At 42.7% G+C, this 25364-nt stretch overlaps 1 protein-coding gene across 7 annotated transcripts in view; it reads right to left on the bottom strand.

Moving 5' to 3' along the window:
* The window catches only part of CD86 (CD86 molecule), an 86234-nt gene that overhangs the window by 45916 nt on the left and 14954 nt on the right, over positions 1 to 25364 (bottom strand). Inside the window, exon 1 of one of the 7 annotated variants that reach the window (XM_064287984.1) lies at positions 9804 to 10367. The exons of 2 other annotated variants lie outside the window; for them this stretch is intronic. In XM_064287984.1, the coding sequence (XP_064144054.1) occupies positions 9804 to 9946 (143 nt within the window). In that variant the 5' untranslated portion in view covers positions 9947 to 10367. Of the gene's footprint in view, positions 1 to 9803; positions 10368 to 25364 lie in introns of those variants that run through there. 4 more of the 7 variants (XM_064288024.1, XM_064287923.1, XM_023551738.2 and 1 more) reach the window with 4 other exon arrangements.

Below are 25364 nucleotides of genomic sequence, written 5' to 3'. Positions count from 1 at the left end.
TGTAAGAAGTTTCACTACCTGGAGATGACCATACCAGAGAGGCCATGTGTAAGAGTTTAGGAAAACTGTCCCAGCTGAGCCCAGCCTTCCAGCCATCTTGGCCAAACCACTAAACACGTGAATCAATTCTTGGATCCTCAAGATCTCTGGTCAGCAAACTATGGGCTGTGAACCAAATCTGGCCCACAACCTGTTTTTATAAATACAGTTTTATTGGGATACAGCCACACTCGTTTGTTTAATTATTGTCTGTGGCTGCTTTCATGTTACCATGCAGAGCTGGGTAGCCGTGACAAAGACTATATGGCCCGCAAAGCTGAAAACATTTTCTATCTGACCCAGTATAGAAAAAGTTGCTGACTCCTGCTCTAGATCAGCACTGTGCCAGAGAAATATAATGCAAGCCAAAAATGCAAGCTGCGCAGGTAAGCTGAAATTTTCTAGTAGGCATGTGAAAATTTTAAAAAGAAACAGGTAAAAATAATTTTAATAATTTATTTTACTTAATTCAATTTATCTACAGCAGTATCATCTCAAATGTAATCAATACAAAAATTATTAATGTGATATTTTACTTTTATAGGGCACTAAATCTTCAAAACCTGGTGGGTATTTTATACTTCTAGCACATCTCAATTTGGACTAGCTACATTTCAAGGGTTCAAGAGTCACATGTGGGTAGTAGCTATTGAATTGGGCAGTGCAGCTCCTGACAAGCCCATCTACCAGCTAATACCATGAAGTGACCCCGTTTGATGCCATGAAGAACAGAATAATCACCCAGAGCCCTGCCCAAATTCCTGACGACAACTTTGTTAAAGCTGCTAAATCTGGGGGCAGTTCGTTATGCATCAACAGATAACAGAATAGATAGAGTAGGTGCTAACTAGGTGAAGGCTGGGTGGTGGCTAGGAAGGATTCTAGGCAAAGGGAATAGCACGTGCAAAGGCACTGAGGCAGGAGAGGACATGAAAGAAGGTGCAAGAAGGTCAATGTGGCTGAGATGCAGAGAGAGGTGGGCCTTGAGGCTGGAGAGAACAACAGGGGTCAAACCATGCTTGTCTTATGGGCCAGTAAAGGACGGGTCTTTATCCCTAGAGCAAGGGGAAGCCTCTCAAGAAATTAAAGCAGAAGAATGACATAATCAGGTTTGCATTTGAAGAGATAAATCTGTCCACTGTGTAAGTACATGGATAGAGGGGAAGTTAGAACAGATGCAGGAAGACCAATCGATTGGCCAATGCAGTATTTAAGTGAGAGAAGATACTCATTTGGCATAGGGTGGTGGCAGCAGAAATGCAGAAAAGTGGATAGATTAAGAAACATTTAGGATAAAATCAACAGGACATGGCAATGGATTAAATATAGGGGATGAGGACAAGGTATTGATTCACTCATTCGTTTGCTCATTCCTTCATTCATTTAATAACTGAGGGGCAGGAATCATTCTTGTTTAACAGACTGATGCCCTGGTGGGTGCTACCAGGCTCTGTTTTTTACTTTTTCAGTTTCACAGACTTAGTAAAAGCACGAATGAAAGCATCCTTGTGTTTTCAAATACTGCTCACAAAAATGAGCCACACAGCTATTAATTTGATCAGCGGAATTAACACTGATAAAGTCTAAAAAGAGAGGCTAAAGCTAACAAGACAGATTTCCTGAGTATAAGTGTGAAGATTTATACTTGTTTTAAAATAACAACTAGGTAAGTGGAGAATAGAGAAATAGCCTATCCACAATAAGTGCAAAAATCACTTAAATATTAGTGTGGCACGGCTCATCATAAATTAATTTCTTCTCAGTAGCAGTGTGGCATTTGATCACTGTCTTTTATGCAGATCAGACCACACCACTTGCAGTATCACGTTCAGCGAGTTGGTTATACTTGAATGATGGAGCAGCAAAATTCACTAGGGAATAATGAAATCATATCAAATGGGGAACAGTTAAAAGAACCAGGGGTAATGAACCTGGAGAACAGAAGACTCCAAAGCACATAATAAATCCATTGCCATCGAGTTGATTCTGACTCACAGTAACTCTACAGGACGGAACAGAACTGTCCCATAGGGTTTCCAAGGAGGGGCTGGTGGATTTGAATTGCCAACCTTTTGGTTAGCAGCCGAGTTCTTAACCACTGCTCCACCAGAGCTCCAAAATGGCCATCTGTAAATACATAAGGGGCCTTCCATGGAAGGACACATGCACAATTGCTGAAGGGCAAGTAGTTTCAATAGTTGGAAGTTATAGGGAGCCAGATGTCAGCTCCAGATGATGAAGGACTTTCAGTCGAGTGCTATGACCAAGGACTTGACTTCTTATAAGGTAATGAGCTCTCCACTGCCAGAACTGTGCAAGTAAAAGTAGGGTAATAATTTAGAGGAGACATTTTAGCAGTGATTCTGGAATTGGGAGGGAGGTTGAACACTAACTTTTAAGAAGTTCACCTCTAAATTCTCATTGCATTCTCAGAAGAAGGAACCATTAAGAAAAAAACGTCGACACGCTGCCTCCCCCCCTCCTAACACACCCATCCAGTTGATTCCTCTTATTTCTGTGTAGTCTCCTAGGCGGCACAAATGGTTTGTGCTCAACTACTAACTTAAAGGTTGGCGTTTCGAACTCACCCTGTGGAAGAAAAGGCCTGGCGATCTGCTTCCATTATGGTTACAGCCAAGAAAACCTATCGAGCAGTTCTATTCTGTAACACATGGGGTCACCAGGAGTTGGAGTAAACTCAGAAGCAACCACCAACAACAATAACAACCAACACTATGATACATTTAGAGGCTACCCCTGTCTGTGGAGGGCCTGCTAAGCTGGCCACAAGTAATTCAGGGCTCTAGAAGGGATAGAGAGCAGCAAGCATAGTCCAGAAGGGTTATGTACCCAGAAAAAAAAAAAAAAATTGAACTGGACCTCAAAGGGTGGGTCAGACTTAGTTTCAGAACCGTACCCTGGTGACAGGAACAAAATGAGCCAGGCATGTCAATGCTTGCAGGAACGAGCCCATTTCTGGCGGATGAGGCTCCACCCAGTATTGGTTCTAACTAGGTACACTCATTTTGATACTCGTGCACATGAGAGCTGTCAGCCTGGGCCACTGCATTGCTTAACAGAGTCTTCCTCAGAGAACTGCTGGCTTTCTAGAATTCAGTGTGGTGGCCATTTGCCTTTGTATTTGAAAGACTTTGCAAGCTCTCAACGATCCCTCCCATGACTGCCCCTCAAACAGACTCGTGATAAGGTACAACCTATGCACCTGGTTAATGCGTCTCATCACACCAGTTAATGTGATGAGTCACTTTTAAAAGTTTGAGTTTAGCTGGGTAAATATCTCAGCTGCATTCTTGATACATACATGTGTGCACACACACGTATGAGGACACAGGCCTAATACTGGGTTTTCTTCCTTCAACACTTTTTATTAGTATAATATTCTTTAGCAATTTTCTGGGCCACAAGTATAAGGAAACACGAAAATGGGGGAACAACAATTTCCTTTCTATACGGCCACAAGAAAACCTGGCTGGGCTGGAAGACAGGCTTTGGACAAATATTGGGAAATTAGTTTCTGCAAGTAGAGTAGGATAGCTGGCTAAAAGGGGCTGGAAAGTCAGGTAAGGAGTTTATATATTTTCTAAAAATTGGAATTTTGGTTTGATAGTTTAGGAGCAGAAAACGATATGATGAAATTTTGGAAAAAATAAGCCTGTCAGTAGCCTTAATAAGGAGGTGAGGGCTGGTATCTGTCTGGTTAAAGAAAGTCAATTCAATATTGAAAGTTCATAGGCCTGAGGTGAGGAGATTGGGCCAGCATGGAGACAGGGAGGTGGGAATGATACAAATAGAAACACTCCCTGATGACTGAGGGGACACCTGAGATGGTCTCCCATGGATACGGGTCACCTATTCTGAGCTCTGCTTTCCTTAAGCTCTGTCTATCAGCCACATCTCCTATACAACATATGTGACTTGGACGCCAACCCCTCCATGGAGCAAATCCTCCTTGGCCCCAGTTTGTAGAGAATTTTTTCACCCAACATTTAGCTTCCTTTCATTAGCTCTCCTTTCCTTCACCCATTTGGGAGAATAGTGTTTCCACATAGATATAAAGAGAGCAGCATCAAAGATGCTAGGCACAAAGAATAAGTGTCTATGCAGATTCATGAGCGGAAGGATTCATTCATTCACCCCTCGATATTGCAGGTGACTAAAGGATTAAAATTAAGAGTCCATTCCTCTCACAGGCCAGGAAGAAAAGAGTTGGGCATGGGCACAGCATTCAGCTTTTGTGCTCCTCCAAAAGCAAGTTTGTATAAAAATATCCAGTTTTCCTAGTCATGTCTAGAATTGGACCTTTCTGAGTCAAGGAGCACCGCTTTCTCAAATTATCATTGGGTTTGGAAGCCATTTTCCCCTTTTTTGCCAAACAGTGCCTAAGTCAAGCAGGTGTCTAAGTGCCTAAGTCATATTTCTCTGAGCCTGCGCACATCCAGTTGAGGGCTCCGCCCACCAGGAGTGAGGGTCACAGAATGCACTAAAAGGCAGCCATGCCCCTAGTGGGGCCTCTTCCTTATTCTCTCAGAACCAGAGTCATGGTCACAGACAGAAAAACCAATGTTTCAAGGGCATATTTTAAGGGACGTCCCCCTGTACCCATCCTGTACACCGGCCCTGCCTGTGCTCGGAATTCCCATATTACTCATTCCTTGGGTTAAGGCATTTTTGAAAGCCCCTGTAAAAATGCAAATACTAGCTTGAAGGGACAGATTTTTTGCTTTTAGCCATTAAAGAGTTAAATTCAACTTGATTTTTTTGAACAGTAAGTTGAGCTCAGAAAGGAATCGTGCCCATGAAAGAAAGGAGAACAGGGAATGGGACCCTATCCAGTGTCAAGGTCTCAGGGTCTTGACAATAAGACGGAAAGTGCTGAGAATACACTTCTCATCCTCTACACATACTCATCTGTCACCATGTGTCTGTCAGTTTGTTGTATGGTGGTGGCTTCCATTTGCTGTCATGCCGGAAACTATGCCACCATTTTTTCAAATACCAGTAGGGTTACCCATGGTGGACAAGTCTCAGCAGAGTTTCCAGACTAAGACAGACTGGGAGGAAGGACCTGACTGTCTACTTCTGAAAAAATTGGCAAGGGAAAATCTTATGAATAGCAGTGAAACATTTTCTGACATAGTGCTGGAAGATGAGCCTCTCAGGATGGAAGGCACTCAGAATAAAACCGGGAAGAGCAGCCTCCTCAAAGTAGAGTTGACCTTAATGAATGGAAGGAGTAAAGCTTTCAGGACCTTCGTTTGCTGATGTGGCACAACTCAAAATGAGAAGAAATAGCTGCAAACATCCATTAATAATTAGAATATGGAATGTAGGAAGTAGGAATCAAGGAATATTGGAAGTTATCAAAAATGAAATGGAATGCTTGAAGGTAGATATCCTAAGCATTAGTGAGATGAAATGGTATTGGTCATTTTGAATCAGAAAATCATATGGTCTACTATGCCAGAAAAGACTAGTTGAAGAGGAATGATGTCGCATTCATCATCGAAAAGAACATTTCAAAATCTATCCTGAAATACAATGCTGTCAATGGTAGGATAATATCCATTTGCCTACAAGAAAGACCAGTTAATACAACTATTATTCAAATTTACACACCAACCACTAATGCCAAAGATGTAGAAACTGAAGATTTTTACCAACTTCTGCAGTCTGAAATTGATCAAACATGCATCCAGATATCAGTAATTACTGGTGATTGGAATGTAAAAGTTGGAAACAAAGAAGAAAGATCAATAGTAGGAAAATATGGCCTTGGTGACAGAAACAACGGAGGAGATAGCATGATAGAATTTTGCAAGACCAATGATTTCTTCACTGCCCATTTCTTTTTTCAATAGTATAAATGGTGACTGTACATGTGGACCTTGCTGGACGTCAAAGTTGAGGAGACTCCCATATCAAATTGACTACAACTGTGGAAAGAGATCATGGAGAAGTTCAATATCATCAGTCAGAACGAGGCCAGGGGCTGACTGCGGAGCAGACCATCAATTGCTCATATGCAAGTTCAAGTTGAAGCTGAAGAAAATTAAAACAAGCCCTTGAGAGCCAAAGTGCGACCTTGAGTACATACCCCCTGAATTTAGAGACCATCTCAAGAACACATTTGACGCATTGAGCACTAATGACTGGAGACCAGACAAGTTGTGGAATGACATCAAGGACATCATATATGAAGAAAGCAAAACATAATTAAAAAGACAGGAAAGAAAGAAAAGACCAAAATGGACGTCAGAAGAAACTTTGAAACTTGCTCTTGAACATAGAATAGCTAAAGCAAACGGAAGAAATAATGAAGTAAAAAAAACTGAACAGAAGATTTCAAAGAGTGGCTTGAGAAGACAAAGTAAAGGATTATAGTGAAATGTGCAAAGATGTGGAGTTAAAAAACCAAAAAGGAAGAACATGCTTGGCATTTCTCAAGCTGAAAAAACCGAAGAAAAAATTCAAGCCTGGAGTTACAACACTGAAGGATTCTATGGTAAAAAATAGAATGACGCAGGAAGCATCAAAAGAAGATGGAAGGAATACACAGTCACTGTTCCGAAAAGGACTGGTTGACATTCAACCATTTCAGGAGACAGCATGTGATTAAGAACCCCTGGTACCGAAGGAAGAAGTCCAAGCTGCATTGAAAGCATTAGTGAAAAAAAAGGCTCCAGAAATTGACAGAATACCTGTTGAGATGTTTCACAAACGGATACAAAGCTGGACGCACCCTCTTGTCTACACCAAGAAATTTGGAAGACAGCTACCTGGCCAACTGACTAGAAGAGATCCATACACGTGCCTATTCCAAAGAAAGATGATGCAATGGAATGTAGAAATTATTGAACGATATCATATGCGATTAAAATTATGCTAAAGATAAATCAAAAATGGTTGCAGCAGTACATCAACAGGGAACTGCCAAAAATTCAAGCTGGATTCTGACGAGGACGTGAACAGGGGATATCATTGTGATGTCAGATGGATCTTGGCTGAAAGCAAAGAATACAAGAAAGATCTTTACCTGGGTTTTATTGACTATGCAAAGGCATTGAACTGTGTGGATCATAACAAATTATGGATAACATTGCAAAGAATGGTAACTTCAGAACACTTAACTGTGCTCATAAGGAACCTGACCATAAAGCAAGAGGCAGTCATTTGAACAGAACAAGGGGATACTACGTGGTTTAAAATCACGAAAAGTGTGTGCCAGGGTTGCATCCTTTCACCAGGCTTATTCAATCTGTATGCTGAGAAAATAATCCAAGAAGCTGGACTATATGATGAAGAACGTGGCATCAGAATTGGAGGAAGACTCATTAACAACCTGCTGTATTCAAATGACACAACCTTGCTTGCTGAAAGTGAAGAGGACTTGAAGCACTTACTGATGCAGATTGAAGACCACAGCCTTCAGTATGGATTACACCTCGACATAAAGAAAACAAAAATCCTCACAACTGGACCAACAAGCAACATCATGATAAATGGTGAAAAGTTTGAAGTTGTCAAGGATCTCATTTTATTCAGACCTGCAATCAATGCCCATGGAACCAGTAGTCAAGAAATCAAACGACATTTTGCATCGGGCAAATCTGTTCCCAAAAGGCCCGTTTAAAGTGTTAAAAAGCAAAGATGTCACTTTGTGGACTAGGGTGTACCTGACTGGAGCCATGATATTTTTAATTGCCTTATACGTATGCAAAAGCTGGACAATGAACATGGAAGACCAAAGAAGAACTGGTGCATTTGAATTATGGTGTTGGCGAATATACCATGGACTGACTATACCATGGACTGCCAGAAGAACCAACAAATTTGTCTTGGAAGAAGTACAGCCAGAATGCTCCTTAGAAGCAAGTATGGCGAGACTTCATCTCATATAATTTGGACATATTATCAGGAGGAACCAGTTCCTGGAGAAGGACATCTATGCTTGGTAAAGTAGAGGATCAGTGAAAAAGAGGAAGACCCTCAACAAGATGGACCGACACGTGGCTGCAACCATGGACTCAAGCCTAGCAAGGGTTGTGAGGATGACACAGGACCTGGCGGAGTTTTGTTTTGTTGTATGTAGGGTCGCTTTGAGTTGGAACTGACTCAACAGCACCTAACAACAACAACAACACACATATTCAAAATTGCATCTATTTCCCGATTTGCAGTCTGAGTAGACACTGATGGAGAGTTCGGAAGGATCTGAGTCTGACAAAAGGTGTGTGCCCGGTCTCTGGCTCGCCCCTTTCCCAAGCACATAATCTCCACACCTGCCTGGACATGAAAGGGGGTTGTCAACACTGCCTGGACTCCGGGAAATTGTCCAGGACCCTCTACACCACCCTACTTGCTTACTTCAGACATGTGTTTGTTCTAACACTTCACAACTTCAATTCTCTGGCCCAGAGATCCCTAAACAAACTCCCACCTCTATCCTATCTTTGAAACATACATTCGAACTTTGATTTTCACCTAAATGATCTGGCTTGGCTCATCTTTTTGACTTTCACATTGTCTACCCTCCCACTCTAGCCTCATCCCCATAAAATCCAATCCTCAACATTGCCTACCTCAACCCAGCCGTGGGTAATAGAGTAACCAAAACATGAACCTCAAAGACACAGTTATCAAACAGGTCAGCCCAGTCACATTGAACCAGCTTCCTTCCCTTCAGAGCACCGTGTCACCATGTGATCATTTTTAGTGTGATTATTTAGTTAATATTGTTTTCCTAGAGGCTGAAAGCTTCAAGAATGCAGGACCTTATCTTTTACATTCTCTGTTAAAAACGTAGTAACTGGAACATAGTGAACACTCAATAAATATATTCAGAATATATAAATGAATGAGTCTCACGAATTGCATTAATGGTATCTGCAACAGCAAGCAGCAGACATGAGATAGAACCGTGAATTGGACCACATAATTAAATACTCATTTTAGTCCAGAGCCTTAGTCCCAAGGCTAGGTCCCATGTCAGGGGAGCAGTCCATCTCCTTAGTTATTACAATTGTAGAAGACTGGGAAGGCCCCTTGGCCAAAAAAATATTTTCACCTTTCTCTTCACCTTAAATTACTATTCAGGGAGGCACTATTTTAAGTTTATTTGCAAATGCAAATATGTTCACGGTATGTAGAATGTGCCGCTAAACCACTGCCTGGGCTCTTTTTTAATTTAGGGCTATTTCTTTCCAAATTAGCTATTGGACTCTGGTGCCAAGAGGGGCTGATCCTTGGGATAAGGGCACTTGAATGAGAAGAAAGGACGGGGAACGTTTTTTGGATGGGAGAAAGGAAAGCAGAGCAGCTTGAAGAGAGGTTGTGGTGCCCCATGGTCCTGGTGTCCCACTGGCACAAGGGCTCAGGAGGGCTCCCATCCGAAGACAGTTTCCGCTGGAGCAGAGCTGCTCGGACCTCCCAGGACCCCGAGCCAACAGCAGCTGGCAGTTGTTTGGTAAGTGGCATCTTCTATTTATTTCCTGCCTGCCCTGTCTCTTAGCTCGCCAAAGCAAATGAAAGCAACTGGCTGCAAGAGTCACACTTTCGAAATGTCCCACCTCCAACTTAGCCAGCCTGAGAATCAAACCCGATGGTCAAAAGTTTTAAGCACACACTCTGCTCTGAGCCTTACCCAGTCCCTTGCCGGCCAGCAGCCCCACCTCTGAACATCTGCCCCAGCTGCAGCTTTATCCCACACCACCCTCCCCCAGGCTTAGGAGCCTTGCAGAACATACCTGTCACAAACGCCCATCCACCTCAGCTCCCAGAGACCAGACACATGAGCCCCGTGGCATTCCCGAGGGATGCAGAAGCAAGGTGCTAAGAACCAACTAGAAGAAGCCGTTAAGAGCTCCCCACAGCTCCTAAGACTCTTCATAGAGGCAGAAAAAGTCTCTGCACTGAGGCCAGAACTCAAATGCAGAAAGGGGAACTGACGAGAGAAACAGCACCGCAGACTAGGGGCAGAGCTCTTGCTTAGCTCCAGAGAACTTCTGCTGACAGGTGGGCATTTCCACTGAGGAGGATGACTACAAATGCACCCTCAGAGAGTGAGTGAGTGTAAAGCCCTGAGGAAAACCCCCAAAGACAGTCCCGTTGCTCGCATGACAAAGACACCTTCCCTCACAGATTCACAGAGACCCAGGGGTGCAGCTCTGAGTCCCAGAGCTCAGGATTCAGCTCAGTCCAACAAATGTTTCACTGGGCAGCCATATGCCAAGCTTGTGCCTAGCTTGGCAGAGCTGCAGGATTAAGTCCTCAACCCCAGAGAGCAGAGGGACAACGAGGTGCTTCTCTCCCACTCTCCCTGCAAATCATTCACTAAGTACATCTCCCTGGATCCTGCGAGAAGGCAATTAACATACACAACCTCCAGTTTTGGATTATCATAATCTAGAATGCTTCTGTTACCTTGGTTTGTGATTCCTGGAAGTGGGTAGTACTCTTGAGTCTGGAGATAAGTCACAAGCAGAAGTGTAAAAGGTTTGTGTAGATTTCTCCATGGCGCAATGGTTAAGCGCTTGGCTGCTAACCAAAAGGTCAGTGGTTCGAACCCACCAGCCTCTCCGTGGGAGAAAGATGTGGCAGTCTGCTTCGGTTAAAGATTACAGCCTCGGAAATCCTATGGGGGCAGTTCTACTCTGTCCTATAGGGTTGTTATGAGTTGGAATCGGCTTGATGGTAATGGGTTTGGATTTTGGGGGTTTTAGTCCTTCGATGAGGACAGATTTCGCATATATAATCCTACTTACCTCAGATGCACAATTCCTCTCTCTGACCCCATTGCTGTTGCTGTTGTCAACTGCTATCAAGTCAGCCCCCAACTCAAAGCGACTCCAGGCACAATGGAATCGGACAACTGTGATCCAAAGGGTTTTCACTGGCTGTTTTTTCTGAAGTAGATTGCCAGGCCTTTCTTCCTAGTCCATCTTAATCTGAAAGCTCTGCTGAAACCTCTTCAACATCACAGCAACATGCAAACCTCTACTGCCAGGTGGTGGTGGCTGCATCCCCCTGATGGAAGATGAGAATTCTACCACTGAGCCACTACTGCCCCCTCTGGCTCCATTAGTCCCTGCAAAGCCCTTGCTCAATGTAGGGGCATTTTTGTATGTCTGAGGTCTGGAGCATTTGAGCTTAGAAGGAGAGAGGCAGTTCCTCTCTGAGCATGCCTCCTCTGCTCTCTTCAAGGCTAGCTGTGCCCTACAGGGCTGACGAAATTAAAAGTGACAAAGTAATAGCTGTGTGTGATTGACAAAGTTGAGAAGACTCTCAATGTAAAGGCATTTGGCACAAGGGGAGGAGCGTGGGTGTAGACCTGAAGGTTTGGGGTCAGATTCTGACGCGACCACTGGACCTGGGCAAGTTACTGAACAACTTTGCCCCTCAGTCTTCTCTTCTTTGAAATGTGACTAATAAAAGCTTCCTCGCTGCACTGTTGTGAAAAACAAATGAGATCTGCATGTAAATCACCTGTGACAACCATCTAGTCTTCATTATTATTTTCCTGTCTACTTTTAGAGGAGTCTCTGGGTGGTGCAAATAGTTAAGCGCTCGACTACAAGCTGAAAGGTTGACAGTTTGAAGCCACCCAGCGGTGCCTTGGAAGACAGCCCTGGTGATCTGCTTCCAAAAGGTCACAGCCTTGAAAACCCTGTGGAGCAGTTCTACCCTGACGAACACGGGTCACCATGAGTCAGAATCAACTTGACGGCAACTACAACAGTGATAACATCATTCTTAGATTTTCCCACTTCTTCTGTTGACCTTTCCACAAAGACCCTTCTTTCACTGCAGAGAAGATGACCACTCTTCCCCAAACCAACCGTAAACACCTTCACCTTCCATCCGGGCCTCTCAAACCCGCAGGTCCTGGGCCCTGACTCACTTGGAAACATAATACTTTATGGAGATAGGCCCCACCTGGGGTTTTCCTTCGGATTTTACTATCGCAGAGTTTTTTTATTCAAAAGAGTCCATGTGGTTTCTTTATTGTAATACATGAAATTACCCACCTGTCAGAATATGGGAGAATCAATTCATATTCTACATAATTCTTCAAGTTTCTCTCTTTTTTGTACTCAGCAGTCAAAATATGATGTAGCCTAAATTCAAAATTCTTGCTAACAAAATGTTTGGAGCAGTATTTCCCAAACTCCAATCATTCTACCTACTAGTCAAACAAACAAACAAAAAAACACGTGTTACCGTTGAGTTGATTCCAACTTCCATCCACCCTACAGGCTAGAATAGAACTGCCCCGTGGGGTTTCCAAGACTGCAGTTTTTACAGAAGCAGACTGGCACATCTCTCTCCCGAAGAGCGACTGGTAGTTTCAAACTGCTGATTTTTTGGTTGGTAGCCGAGCACTTAACCATTTGGCCACCAGGCCTCCTTAGTTAGTAGTACCACCTCCTGTATATGTAAGATCTGTACAACTACTTATATCGTATTTTCTCTTAACTCACTTTAAGTAAGTTTATTTTAAAAGGAATCTTTATGTCACTATTAAAAAATTAAAAAGCAGTGTCATTTGCCATAGATAAAAGAGGGATAAATATAAATACTGAGGGCAGTGGTGGTTCAACGGTAGAATTCTCGCTTTCCATGCAGGAGACATGGGTTTGATTCCCGGCCAATGCACCTCAAGCACAGCTGCCACCTCTCTGTCAGTAGAGGCTTGCCTGTTGCTATGATGCTGAACAGTTTTCATTGGAGCTTCCAGACTGAGACAGACTAGGAAGAAAGACCTAATGGTCTACTTCCAAAAAATCAGCCAGTGAAAGCTCTACGGATTATAGTGGTCCGATCCCATTGTGCGTGGGGTCACCATAAGTCAGGGGCCAACTCAATGGCAGCTAACAACAACAAATATGGGTACACTTCTGTCATGGATTGAACTATGTCCCTCCAAAATATATGTCAACTCGGTTAAGCCATGATTCCCAGTATTGTGTGTTGTCCTCCATTTTGTGATTGATATGATTTTCCTATATGTTGTAAATCCTCATCCCTGCCTGTGGCTAATGAGGCAAGATTGGATTACGTTGAAGAGGGTTAGGATGGGATGTAATACCCTTGCTCAGGTCACAGCCCTGATCCAATATGGAGTTTCCCTGGGGTGTGGCCTGTACCACTTTTATCTTACAAGTGATAAAAGGAAAGGGAAACGGACAGAAAGTGGGGGACCTCATACCATCAAGAAAGCAGCACCAGAAGCAGAGTGCATCCTTTGGACCTGGGGTCCCTGCTCAGAGAAGCTCCTCAACCAAGGGAAGATTGATGACAAGGACCTTCCTCCAGAGCCAACAGAGAGAGAAAGTCTTCCGCTGGAGCCGGCACCCTGAATTTAGATTTGTAGCCTACTAGACTACGAGAGAATAAATTTGTCTTTGTTAAAGCCACCCACTTGTGGTACTTCTGTTGTAACGCACTAGATAGCTAAGACGTTGCAATTGAATTTGAGCTATATACCATTAATTGCCAAAGTCTCTGGAGATAGAGACCTGTTTCCTCTTGGAAAGAAATATTGATAAGCGCTAGATGATAGAGATATTAGTGCTAAACTAAGATCTACTTAATATAAACAAAAAGATAGAAAAAAACAATTAGAATTGGAATAAGTTTCTCACTATGTGACTCAGTGTTAATCCATGCCTTATCTGTGCCCCTCTGCAAGTAAGTCATCAAGGATTTCCCTGAAAATACCTCCTGTACCACCAGTGGGACTCAACCAGCCTAGAGAGATCCAATTCATCCTCTAAGGCCCACTTCATGTTCCTCTCCTTTTCCCATCCTCCTTCAGGCATCTGGTTGGTTCATGTTTGATATTACTAGAAGATCCTGTATAGGCCTCCATGATAGCACTGGTCACACTGTCTCGTTACTGCCTCTATGTCTGATGCACCCTCTGGACAAGGGCTTCTATGGAACAAGGACTAGATCTTTTTCATTTTTGTATTCCCAGTGCCTGGCCCAAGATAAATGCTTCTCGCATGAATATATGATCATGTATCAATCAATGTATGAATATGTATTAACGATATAATTGTTAAGTCCTTACCGCTTAAAATCCCACAAATTCGACAAGGAGCCTGTTGAATCTCAATAAAAGCAAAAGACAGCTTGAGTTTCATTTTTCATTAACAGGAAGTAAATAAAAGCAAATAGGTACATGTTATGACATGGATAAACCTCAAAAACATGCTAATTGAAGAAGCCAGTCACAAAAAAACCACATGGTTCCATTTATATGAACTTCCCAGAAAAGGTATATCTATAGAGATAGAAAGTAGCTTAGTGATTATTTGGTTCGGCAGGGTGGGACAAGTATTAACCGTGAATGGACATGCCAGATCTTACTGGGATGACAAAAATGTTCTAAAATTGATTTATGGTGATGTTGTACAACTGACTACATTTATTAAAAATCATTGAATTGTCTGCTTGAAATGGATGAATTACAAAACCAAAAAACCAAACCTAGGGCCGTCGAGTCGATTCCGACTCATAGTGACCCTATAGGACAGAGTAGAACTGCCCCATAGAGTTTCCAAGGAGCTCCTGGAGGACTTGAAGTGCCGGCCCTTTGGTTAGCAGCCGTAGCACTTAACCACTACACCACCAGGGTTTCCCAGAAGAATTACATGATATGTAAAATATCCTTCAATAATGTTATAAAAAATACTTTAGCAATAGAAACGTGATTGCGGAAAAAATATTAAGAATTTCGCAGCAAGGAAAATTTATCTTGTTAGTACTTAGAAGGCCTTTAGAATCATTTTATGAAAGGTGTTGAGTTAGCCAAGGACTGAAGGCAGGGGCGTGGCTCACGTGGGCTCAGCTCAGACAGGCAGCCTGACTTTGGAGGAGAGTTTTACTGGGTTCTCACAATCAAAACACCTTTCCTTAGTCACCCAAACCCAACCTGTTAATACATCCGTGAAATGATTTATGAATGGAAATATTTATAATAATGTAATATACAGATCTACATTTTACATACATATAAATACACGTATTTACAAATACATACATTATTTTTTTATCTTCACAATAATACCATAAAGTAAGTATAATTTTCTCTACCTTTTTAGGATGCAGGAAGGCTTGCTGATTTATCCAAGTTCACAATACATTCATTTGCTTACTTAACTAAATAGTCTGAGCTTCTCCTATAAGCCAGGCACTGTGCTGATGGGATCCCGAGACGAATCAGATGAGGTTTTATTTATCTGCCTTTATCACCTTTGTTCTCTTTATTGCTCTGTGCACTCACTCCTTTTCAGTCCTCTGTGCAGCTGTCTACCAGCATCAGTTGCCCATGTGTGTCAGAGGAGAACTGTGTTGCATGGGGTTTTCAATGGCTAATTTTTCGGAAGCAGATTGCCATGCCTTTCTTCCTAGGTGCCTCTAGGTGGACTCCAACCTTCAACCTTTCAGTTAGCAGTCAAGCATGTTACCTGCTTGCCCCACCCAGGAATTTCACAAGATTGCCTAATCCTCCTTTGATCCCCCTCCATTTCAGTCTGGGCTGAATCTTTATGCTTGACCAAGAAGCAGGTGTTAGGTATCCAAAGAGTCCTGGGTGAATTGAAAATATGTTTTCCTTTTTTTCTGTCTCTGCATGGTCCCAGAAGTCTCCTTTCCCTTTGATCTACTGCTACTTACCTTTTAATCAGGAATCCTTAATGACTAAGGTGCTCACAGATTACACAACAAAGATAGCCAGCACAGTAGCAGGAGGCATTTGTGATAATTTACTTTCTACAAACTAATACCCAAGTATACACTTCATAGTACATTTACGTTTGAAAAGAAAAACCACTTCTTTTTTCAAAATATTCTATGAATCAGACTATTTCATGAAGTCAAATGTTTGCCTCTCACTTCCTTCCCTGCTGACCAGGACCAGTAAAGTTTTCCTACATGTACATAAGTAGTAATTACTTAGTCCACCAAGTACTTCCTCTTTCAAATTGGATGTACATTGCGTGTTATAATGTAGGTGCTCCTTACTTCACCGGGTGTATGGACTCCAGGAGAGCTTTCTGTAAAGTTAATTTTGCTTAACTAAATATTATTTTTTTAAACAGTGGTAAATTAAAGGTGTATTTTGCTAAAACAAACAAAAAACACATAAAACAAGCCAACCCCCCCAAAAAAACCTATCTTCAACGTAATGAATATTATGTCAAAAAGGCAACAAAAATTTTAAAGCCCTTTTTTACAAGAATAAAAAAGAAATTGTTTTTAAGCATACAGGTAAAGAAAACATTATATATATATATATATATATATCAATTAATAATCATGAAGGAAACTCAGAATATTAGTGTGGTAGGGCAGGATCCACAAAGTAAAAATACAAAAAGTGAAAAGAGAACAGGGTGTGAGAAACTGTTGCAAAACGACCATTTCCTTTGCTCTGCTTCACATCCTGTTCCCTGGAGCATTAGTCATTCCTAAAACATCAGAAATCCAGCTCTAATTTCATCAGGCTTGAACAAAGTAACAACTACATCTCATTTATGGAGGTGGGGCACATGTTGTTTTGTTTTTTCAGTTTTGTTTTTCTGAGTTTCTTTCCTGTAATCTCTGCATGTAACAATAAAAAAAAGATGACCCTTATTGGCATCTCCTATGTGGCAGACACTTTCTGGCGACTTTATATAGATTTTTTTCTTCAAAACATAAAAGCTAAAGACTAAAATGCCCTGGCTTTGCTTGGCAATGTTGAGTTTACGTGGGGTTGTCTCACTAAGATGACAATTGTCAAACAAGGAGATGTTTTGTTCCCAGCCTCCAGGAGGTGTAGCTTAGTGGGTGAGAGCAGGGACTGTGATTCACTTCATTGCTCTAACTCAGATGAGCTGCAAGGTCTTAGTAAAGTGCTTAGCCTGTCTGTGCCTCAGTCTCCCCTTCTATAAACAATAGAGCCACTGTGATTATGAAATGAGCCAGTACACACAAAGCTGGCACACCTGACGTGTAAAATGCGCTCAGTAAACCCAGTAAAGTTATCGATAAATGTCCCTGCGTTCTCATCATATTGACCCTGTAGGATGGATATAAACAAATCTATAATTAGTGGCATTCTGAAGCCCAGACAGTTCACTGGGAACTCCCTCCAGAATGGTTACCTTAAGAGGCAGAGCTTGAGGGTGTAACACAGGGAGGGTGACAGCATCCACGACTCGGTCCGTTTTCTGCTCAGAGCAGTATCAGAAAATTATTCTTCCTACCAGAGGGAACAGAATCAACCCCCCTTCCCCAGACCCCCATAAATAAACAAGACTCCAGCACTGAACAAACAACAGAGAAGTTTAGTAAGGTATTTTGTGAAATGGACAGCCAGTAAAACCTCAGCAAGTTTGGAATAAAGACATAGTATTTAAAGGAAACTTTAAGCTAGTCCATGATCAAAAATAACAACCACTGAAATCCTCCTGTAAAAAGCCAGAGAAAGCCAAGTTCTCTAAATTAAGATTCCTTTGTTTGTCCTTTATAATCCGGTATATGGGCACGCTAATGCACAGTAAACCGTAGGTAGGGTTTCATTTTTTTGTGTTATCTTCATGAAGTCTGAAGTAAAGACCGTTCTAAGGCTAGGTAACTACATGGACCTTGCCTGATAACTACAGTTCCTATTCTGCTATCTTCCAAAAAGACAGACCTTCTGATAGAGCTACCTGACTCTCAAAGACAAACAGAGCAAATAAGATGTATCCCAGAAGCACTGAGGACATAGGGGCCCACTTTCTTCTAGGGACAAGCATAGGACCCATACTCTGTGCTTGGTTTGATTGACCCTATTTCATCTGATATTCTTAAGACAGAAAACGAAGGTCTGGGTTGACTCATGATGTGAAAATGCCAAGGCCAGTGAAACTCTGAAAGGTGATGTCATCCATGTTAGATGAGAGCAGACTCAGGAAACTGAACCGTTCAGCTTCTCTGGCTATCATGAGGTCAACTGAGGCTTTAAGGCCAGGCTACGTGAACGGCTCTTCCTGTCTGGGAGCTGCAAGAGAGGCTGAGGGCAGAGGTAAAGGGTGCCATGTCTTGCTGTGTTTCACAGAGTCGTCGGTCTCTCCAAGTGGAACCTCAGAAGGCTAAACACCTTCAAGGCCACATCGGTGGGCCAGACAGAATCAAGGCAAAACTCACAAAGCTACATGATAATTTTGTGGCCTGAATTTTCAGAGAATGTATGCTTGAGTGTATCCCTTTCTGAGGAATCTTATGAGGCTAACTTGTCCTGTTTTAACTCAATTTGACAGCATCTAACTTAAAGGTGAAAGGAAAACCAGTATTCATAGGGCTAAGCAGAATTAGGAAGGTGGGCTCTTTTCTCTATGCTGATCTAATGCTGTAGTCTCTTATAAAAATCAATCTTTTGGCACTTGGAATACGTCAGCATCCTGGGGCTTTCGCCATTGCCATATATTAACAATGGTTTGTACAGCACAAGCCAATGTACCACTGGGCCCAGGCAGAAGCAAACTGTAGTCCTTCATCGGACTCCACCTTCCTTTCCATGCCCTCAAGCACCACAAATTGGGTTCCCAGCCAGCCACACTCTGACGTGCATTTAGAATGCTTAGAGCGCATCTGAATTGTCAGCAGGACACAGACTCCAACTTAACACAGATGTTCAACCTCATCCATTCAGTTCTTGGAGAAGGCTTTCCACCCAGGCTTCAGGAACACCCCCACCCTGGTATTACGTTTCATTCAGTCCTGAGCTAAATATCAGAAAATACATGCTTTCTAGACACCTCTTCACTCCCACCATCCTGGTGGTCCTCCTCTGATACTTCAGAAACCGGAAGTATTAACGCTTCACAGACGCCCAGTCCCTGCCGAACCCTGGACCCCACTCACAGAAACCTTCAAGGAATTTTTCTTCTAAAGCCTTCAGAGACAGCATGGCCCTGAAGACACCCTGAGTTCGGACTTCTAGCCTTCAGAACTGTGAAAGAATAAATTTCTATTGTTACAAGCCACTTGGCTTGTGGTATTTGTTACACGGCAACTGGAGGAAACTAATAGAGCAGTTTTAAGAAGAAGGTCTTCTTTATAATAATCACAAATCTCTGCCCTCTTACTGCCCAGCCCCATACATGCCATCTAGTTGTCCCTGTCCTGGTTTTTAGAACTACCAGAATATATATATATATATATATATATATATATATATATATATATATATATAAACCTTTTTATATAAAACTCTCCAAATATTTAAAAGCAGATATCACGAAATTCCTTAATAGTGTCTTCTCCCAGCGAAATATTGTCAGTGTCTTCAACTCTTCTTCATATGACACGCTCTCTAGGACTCTAATCAACTTCATGGCTCTCTCACTCACCCACTACCTGAGTTCATCTATCTCCTTCTTAGTAGACGGTGCTCATAGAATGGCTTGAGGGCTGAGCAGGTAGTGACATCATCACTTTTATAAATGAGCCAAAGGTCAAATTAGCCTTTAAACAATTGCATTTTGAGAGGCTAGTTGACCGTGATTTTTTTCACATGTCAAGTCAGATCCTGCCCCTTGCCCCAGTCCCGTTTGTGTGTCTGTCTTTTGGGACCGCATTAAGCCAATCAAAATTACTGTGAATCCCATATATGCCATTCATTTTATTAGCCATTCCACCAAACTTTGAGCCACTCTCAAATCTGAAATGGAGGCCTTACCCAAGGTCATCAGAGTCAGACAAAAAGGGCTCCACAGTGATGACGGTCAGCAGTGTGAAATGCTGAGAGGAGGTAAAGCAGAATGAGGAAGATCAGTCCCTTGTGTCTGGCAAGGAGGAAGCTGCTGATGACCTCGGAAAGCTGCTTTCTGTTTGGGGTTGCTTCCTCCACTGCTCCACTCCCGGATGTTCTCAGGTTTGAGGAGGCCCAGGCACAGCAAGGGGAAGCAGCAGGAGTGGGGTGGCTTTAGAGGGAAGTCATTTGGGAAGGGGAGAACAGATGCCTTTGCCAAAGAGATAGTTCCCTGGATCTACTCTGTGTGGCAAATCGAGAAACCTGTAGGCATTTGGAAATATTCAAATGCTTGGCTGAATTCTCCAATGTTCCACTATGTGGTTGTTGCTGTACATAAATGGCCTCCTGTGGCCAATGGTCAAGTCTCGAAGGACGCATTTCAGGTGGTAGTGGTGGCTGTTTTAATATAGGATCAAATAGTCTCCACAAATAATTATAGCAGTAGTGTTTATTGAAATGTTGATTAGTATTGGTTTTCTGAGATTTCTTGACGCAGGGATTTGTGCTGGGAGGAAAACAAGAGCGATCTAGAGTCAGATGTTCTTCTGGTCTTCTGTAAAAGCTGATGGGAGGGATGAGGCAAGTGTTCTAGAAGGTGAGAAGAGGGAGTGTGTCCTTCTGAGATGCAAGAGGAAGGGAGGGAAGAGGAGAAGTGTACGGTCTGGGAGCAGTGGGAACTCAAGCTCCCCTCCCTCTGTGCTCCTAAGGGGGCAGCAACCTCAGGGGTAATGATGCTTGCCTAGAAAGGTAGTGTTCTTGACTCGGGAGGCCCAGCCTCAGCAGAAACTCTCATTTCCCACCACGGTATGAGAGCAGAGAGCTGCCAGACTTCAACAGACCACTGTGAGCTTTGACAGTGTATTTGCCAATGGCAACGAGGACAGACTAGGGATTTGAGGCCCTTCCACTATTTTCCAGGCACCAGGTAAACTTCTGGAATTCTCACTGGACTGCAATACAGGAGGGGAAGGGAGCCTCCGTATGACCAAGTGGAAACTCAGAGGCGGGATTAGGTTGAGTTAAAGGAGATACAAAAAATGATTATCTCTTACGTACCTGGATTCATGGACAGAAATCCATACTCTACGCATAACACAATCCATGCAAGTGTGACCAGGTTTTTACTGTAATCATAGTTCCTGATTTGTTATTAATTCAGTGGTTGACTAGCTGCATGATGGAAGACACCTAGGTAAACTTCATGGGCCAGGGGCTCCGTCAGTTACACGTGCAAGAGACAGCATCTCCCCTCTGCAGAAGTGATGCAGCTCACAGCTGGGTCTTGGTCCTATTCCCAGCCCTGCTGCACACCCTCCATTAGCACATAGTAGGGTGCCTTGGAGGCCGGTCACGCACAGCCCCCAGGGTCTAACTCCTACCCTCCTTATTGAAACCCTGCTGGATCCACAACCGGTTCCCTGACATCACCTGAGAGACATCTGCTCTGAATTTTTTCTTTTAACTGCTTCTCTCTCTTCAAAACATAAAAATACACTGACTGTTAAGAGAAAGAAAAGACAAGTCATGGACTAGGAGAAAATATTTTCAAAACACATATGTGATAAAGGACTTGTATCCAAACTATATAAAGAACCCTTAAAAATCAATAATAAGCAAACAAATAATCGTATTAAAAAATAGGCAAAAGATCTGAATAGACACTTCACCAAAGAAGATAAAAAAAAAAAAAAACAGACAAATGGCAAACAAGCACATGAAAAGATGCTCAATATCATATGTTATTAGGGAATTGAAAAGTAGAACAACAATGAGATAACACTAGGCACCTATTAGAATGGCTAAAATTCAAAACACTGAAGACATCAACTGCTGGTGAAGAGGTATAGCAGCAGGAGCTCTCACTGCTCATAGGGATACAAAATGGTACAACCACGTTGGAAGGCAGTCTGGCAATTTCTTAACAAAGTAAAATATAGTCTTGCCACATAACCCAGAAACTGCACTCCTGTTTACCCACTTGATCTGGAAACATCTGTTCACACAAAAACCTGCACATGAAGCAACTAAGATGTCCTTCAATAAGTGAACGGATAAACAAACTGTGGTACATCCACATAATGGAATATTATTCAGTGATAAAAAGAAATGAGGTATCAATCCATGGAAAGACATGGAGGAAACTTAAAAGCATATTGCTAAGTGAAAGAAGCCAGGCTGAAGAAAAAACCCTGCATCCTGTCATACTATATGATTCCAACTATATGACATTCTGCAAAAGGCAAAACCATAGAGACAGTGAAGAAACCAGTGGTTGCCAGGGATTCAGGGGAAGGGGTGAATAAGCGAAGCACAGGGGATTTTTCAGGTAGTGAAACTCTTCTGTATAATACTGTAATGGTGGACGCAAGACATTATGCATTTGCAAAACCCACAGAAATAGACAATGTGAAGAGTGAACTGTAATGTAAACTATGGACTTAATTAATAATAATGGATCAATATTGGCCAGCTAATGGTAACATATATACCACACTAATGCAAGATGTTAATAATAGGAGAAACTGAATGTAGGGGAGGGGAGCCCTGCGCCATCTGCTCAGTTTTTCTGTAAATCTAAAAGTGTTCTAAAAAGTAAAGCCTATTGATTTAAAGCACACACACACACACACACACACACACACACACAAACCCCTAACCACAAACACTGATTCCTGGTAAAGCAACTAAGCTCATTCTGTGACATTTTAGAGGGCTTCTAGATTAGTGGGAAAGGAAATTAGCATCAATTTCACAGTCCGCAGATTCACTTCCCCATGACGCATGCTTGTAATCAAATGCCATACATACAACGTTGCTGTGAAAAATTTCTTTCTGGTGCAGAACGTAGATTTTTATGTCAATTCCTTAGATAAAGAAAAAGTCCCACTGTTCTCTAAGGGCCTGATGATCAATTAAAAAATAGCTTTCAGTTCCATGTTTCTAGAGGAGCATTCTTAGAAATGTGGGAGATTTCTTCTTTTTTTATTTTCTTTTTTTGCAGGGGGGATAGAACTCGACTTACACTTGTAAGCAAATTTTATATAGTTAAGTAAGACGTGAGTCTTTTTCTTTGAGTTAAAATTTTGTAGCCTCAGTTTATGTCTTAGTTAACTGGTGCTGCTATAACAAATGTGTGGCTTTAACAAACAGAAATTTATTTTCTCACAGTTTAGGAAGCTAGAAGTCTGAATTCAGGTTGCCACTGTAGGGGAACTCCTTCTGTCTCTGTTGGCTCTGGAGGAGGGTCCTTGTTTCTTTTAAGCTTCTGCTCCTGGGCGATCTTCATGTGGCTTGGCATCTCTCTTTCCTCATCTCTGCTTGTTAAATCGCTTTTATATCTCAAAACAGATTGACTTAAGACACACTTTACGCTAATACTGTCTCATAAACGTAACAAAGAAAACCCATTTCCAAATGGGATTCTAACCACAGGTATAAACCAAAAAACCAAACCCTTTGCCATCAAATCGATTTCAACTCATAGAGACCCTATAGGACAGAGGAGAACTGCCCCATAGGGTTTTCAAGGAGTGGCTGGTAGGTTTGAACTGCTGACCTTTTTGTTAGCAGCTGAACTCTTAACCACTATGCCACCAGGGTATCGGGGCTAGGACTTAGAACACATATTTTGAGGGGGCACAAGTCAATCCATAGCAGTTTACCTAGCATACAAGTTAGTCCCCAGGGAATAGAAAGACCCTCATCCTCACAACCGATAGGGCATGCTCCAATCTTGGCCTCGCTAACGTCTTTGTCTCCCTCGCCGCCCTGGGGCATCTTCTTTTATTCACTTTCTCATGATGCAAATTGACACCCATCATTCATGCGTGCTAAGAAAGAGGCAAAATATACAAAATATACCTTAACGTATTCGATCAACACAGAAACAAGGACGAAGTGGCGCATCTCTACTTAGATGTCCTCAAAGGGAAAGACAGAAAGGCAAGGGATGCCACCAGATATTTGCAGGATTCTATCAAAGTGGAGGCCAAAGGTTCTGCCTGCATTTTCTCTCAAAATCATTTGGTGGTTTATTAAAACATACCCAAACTTCAGCAGCAAAATACATTTATTTGGATTGAAAATTATGTTTGCCTACAATCAAAGGCAAGCTAAGGGAAAAAAAACTGTCAAAAGGGTAAGCATCAGGGTGCACGCATTTTAGAAAAAGAAGTACCATTCTACCTGCTGGGTGTGGCCTTGAAATGTGCTCTTACCTTCGTGATACAGGCAGCTGGGGAAGATGAGGAAGGTGGGACTGGGTGGAGTTGAAGCTATGGGGGAACCAACAATCCCAGGATCTGGGAGGGGTCTGTGGCCTGGTAGAGACTTGGCAGAGTGCAGCAGAGGTGTGCCGGGGCACTTACCGGGTCAGGAGTTTCTAGGAAGTGTGAGATCGACAGTGTGATGGGTGGACACGTGCATTGCTTATCCATGTGGAACAAGGCCTCAGTCTGTCATTGGGCGAACAGGCCAAGAAAGCAAGGCTAAGCTAGAGCAGGACTGCAGCTTGGGAGCTGAGAGGATCATAACTCACTCCATGGCCACTAGAGACCAGGATTATAGGGGCAAAACCATGTCCAGAGCAGCCTACCTGCCTTGCTGACTGCCATGTCTACAGACACCCACACTTCAGAGACGGGGCTAGGCAGAGTTCCTGCGTTATGTCAGGGCTTCCATGGGAGCTGGCAGTAACTGCAGACTCTAAACCCAAAAAAAGCAACAACAGAATACAACCAAACCCACTGCCGTGGAGTCCATTCTGACTCATACTGACTATAGAACAGTGTAGAACTGCCCCACAGGGTTTCCAAGGCTGTAAATCTTTAGGGAAGCAGTCTGCCACAGCTTTCTTGATGCACAAATACACACACTGTTAGGCTTTTCCTTTGTTCCTACCCATCTTTACACCTTAGCAGTATTTCCCATTTTCCAAAAACACTTTGAAATCCACAGGTGTAATTCCGTCCTTGGGAATTTACACTTTATAGTTTGCCTTCTCTCATTGGACAAATGTTTAACCAGCCCCGAATGGATGCAGGGCCTGGGCTAATCCTGGGGTTCAAGGGGAGCAAAAGAAGTCGTGGTCCCCCTCACGGAGCCTGCGTTGAGTGCAGGAGACCTACACCCAGCTAATAATGTCAAGGTAACGGCCATCAAATGATTTTCCTGCACAACTTCGGTTAGGTCTGATGTCTTCATGATTAAACACTGTCTTAAGAGCACGAGGTAGATTCTAACTAGGTTTTGTAGGACACAACCAAGAAAATTTCCCCAAGCCCTCCGTCTCAGGAATAGGCTGCCTCAGGAGATACTGGTGCTCCTTCATTGTTGTTGTTGTTGTTAAGTGCCGTCGAGTCGGTTCCGACTCATAGCGACCCTATGCACAACAGAACAAAACACTGCCCGGTCCTGCGCCATCCTTACAATTGTTGTTATGCTTGAGCTCATTGTTGCAGCCACTGTGTCAATCCACCTCACTGAGGGTCTTCCTCTTTTCCGCTGAGATGTCCTTCTC

Source organism: Loxodonta africana, chromosome 1 (genome assembly GCF_030014295.1).
Source record: "Loxodonta africana isolate mLoxAfr1 chromosome 1, mLoxAfr1.hap2, whole genome shotgun sequence".
Taxonomy (NCBI): domain Eukaryota; kingdom Metazoa; phylum Chordata; class Mammalia; order Proboscidea; family Elephantidae; genus Loxodonta; species Loxodonta africana.
Note: the sequence above shows the minus strand (reverse complement) of the source record. Positions and strands in the feature narration are given on the sequence as shown.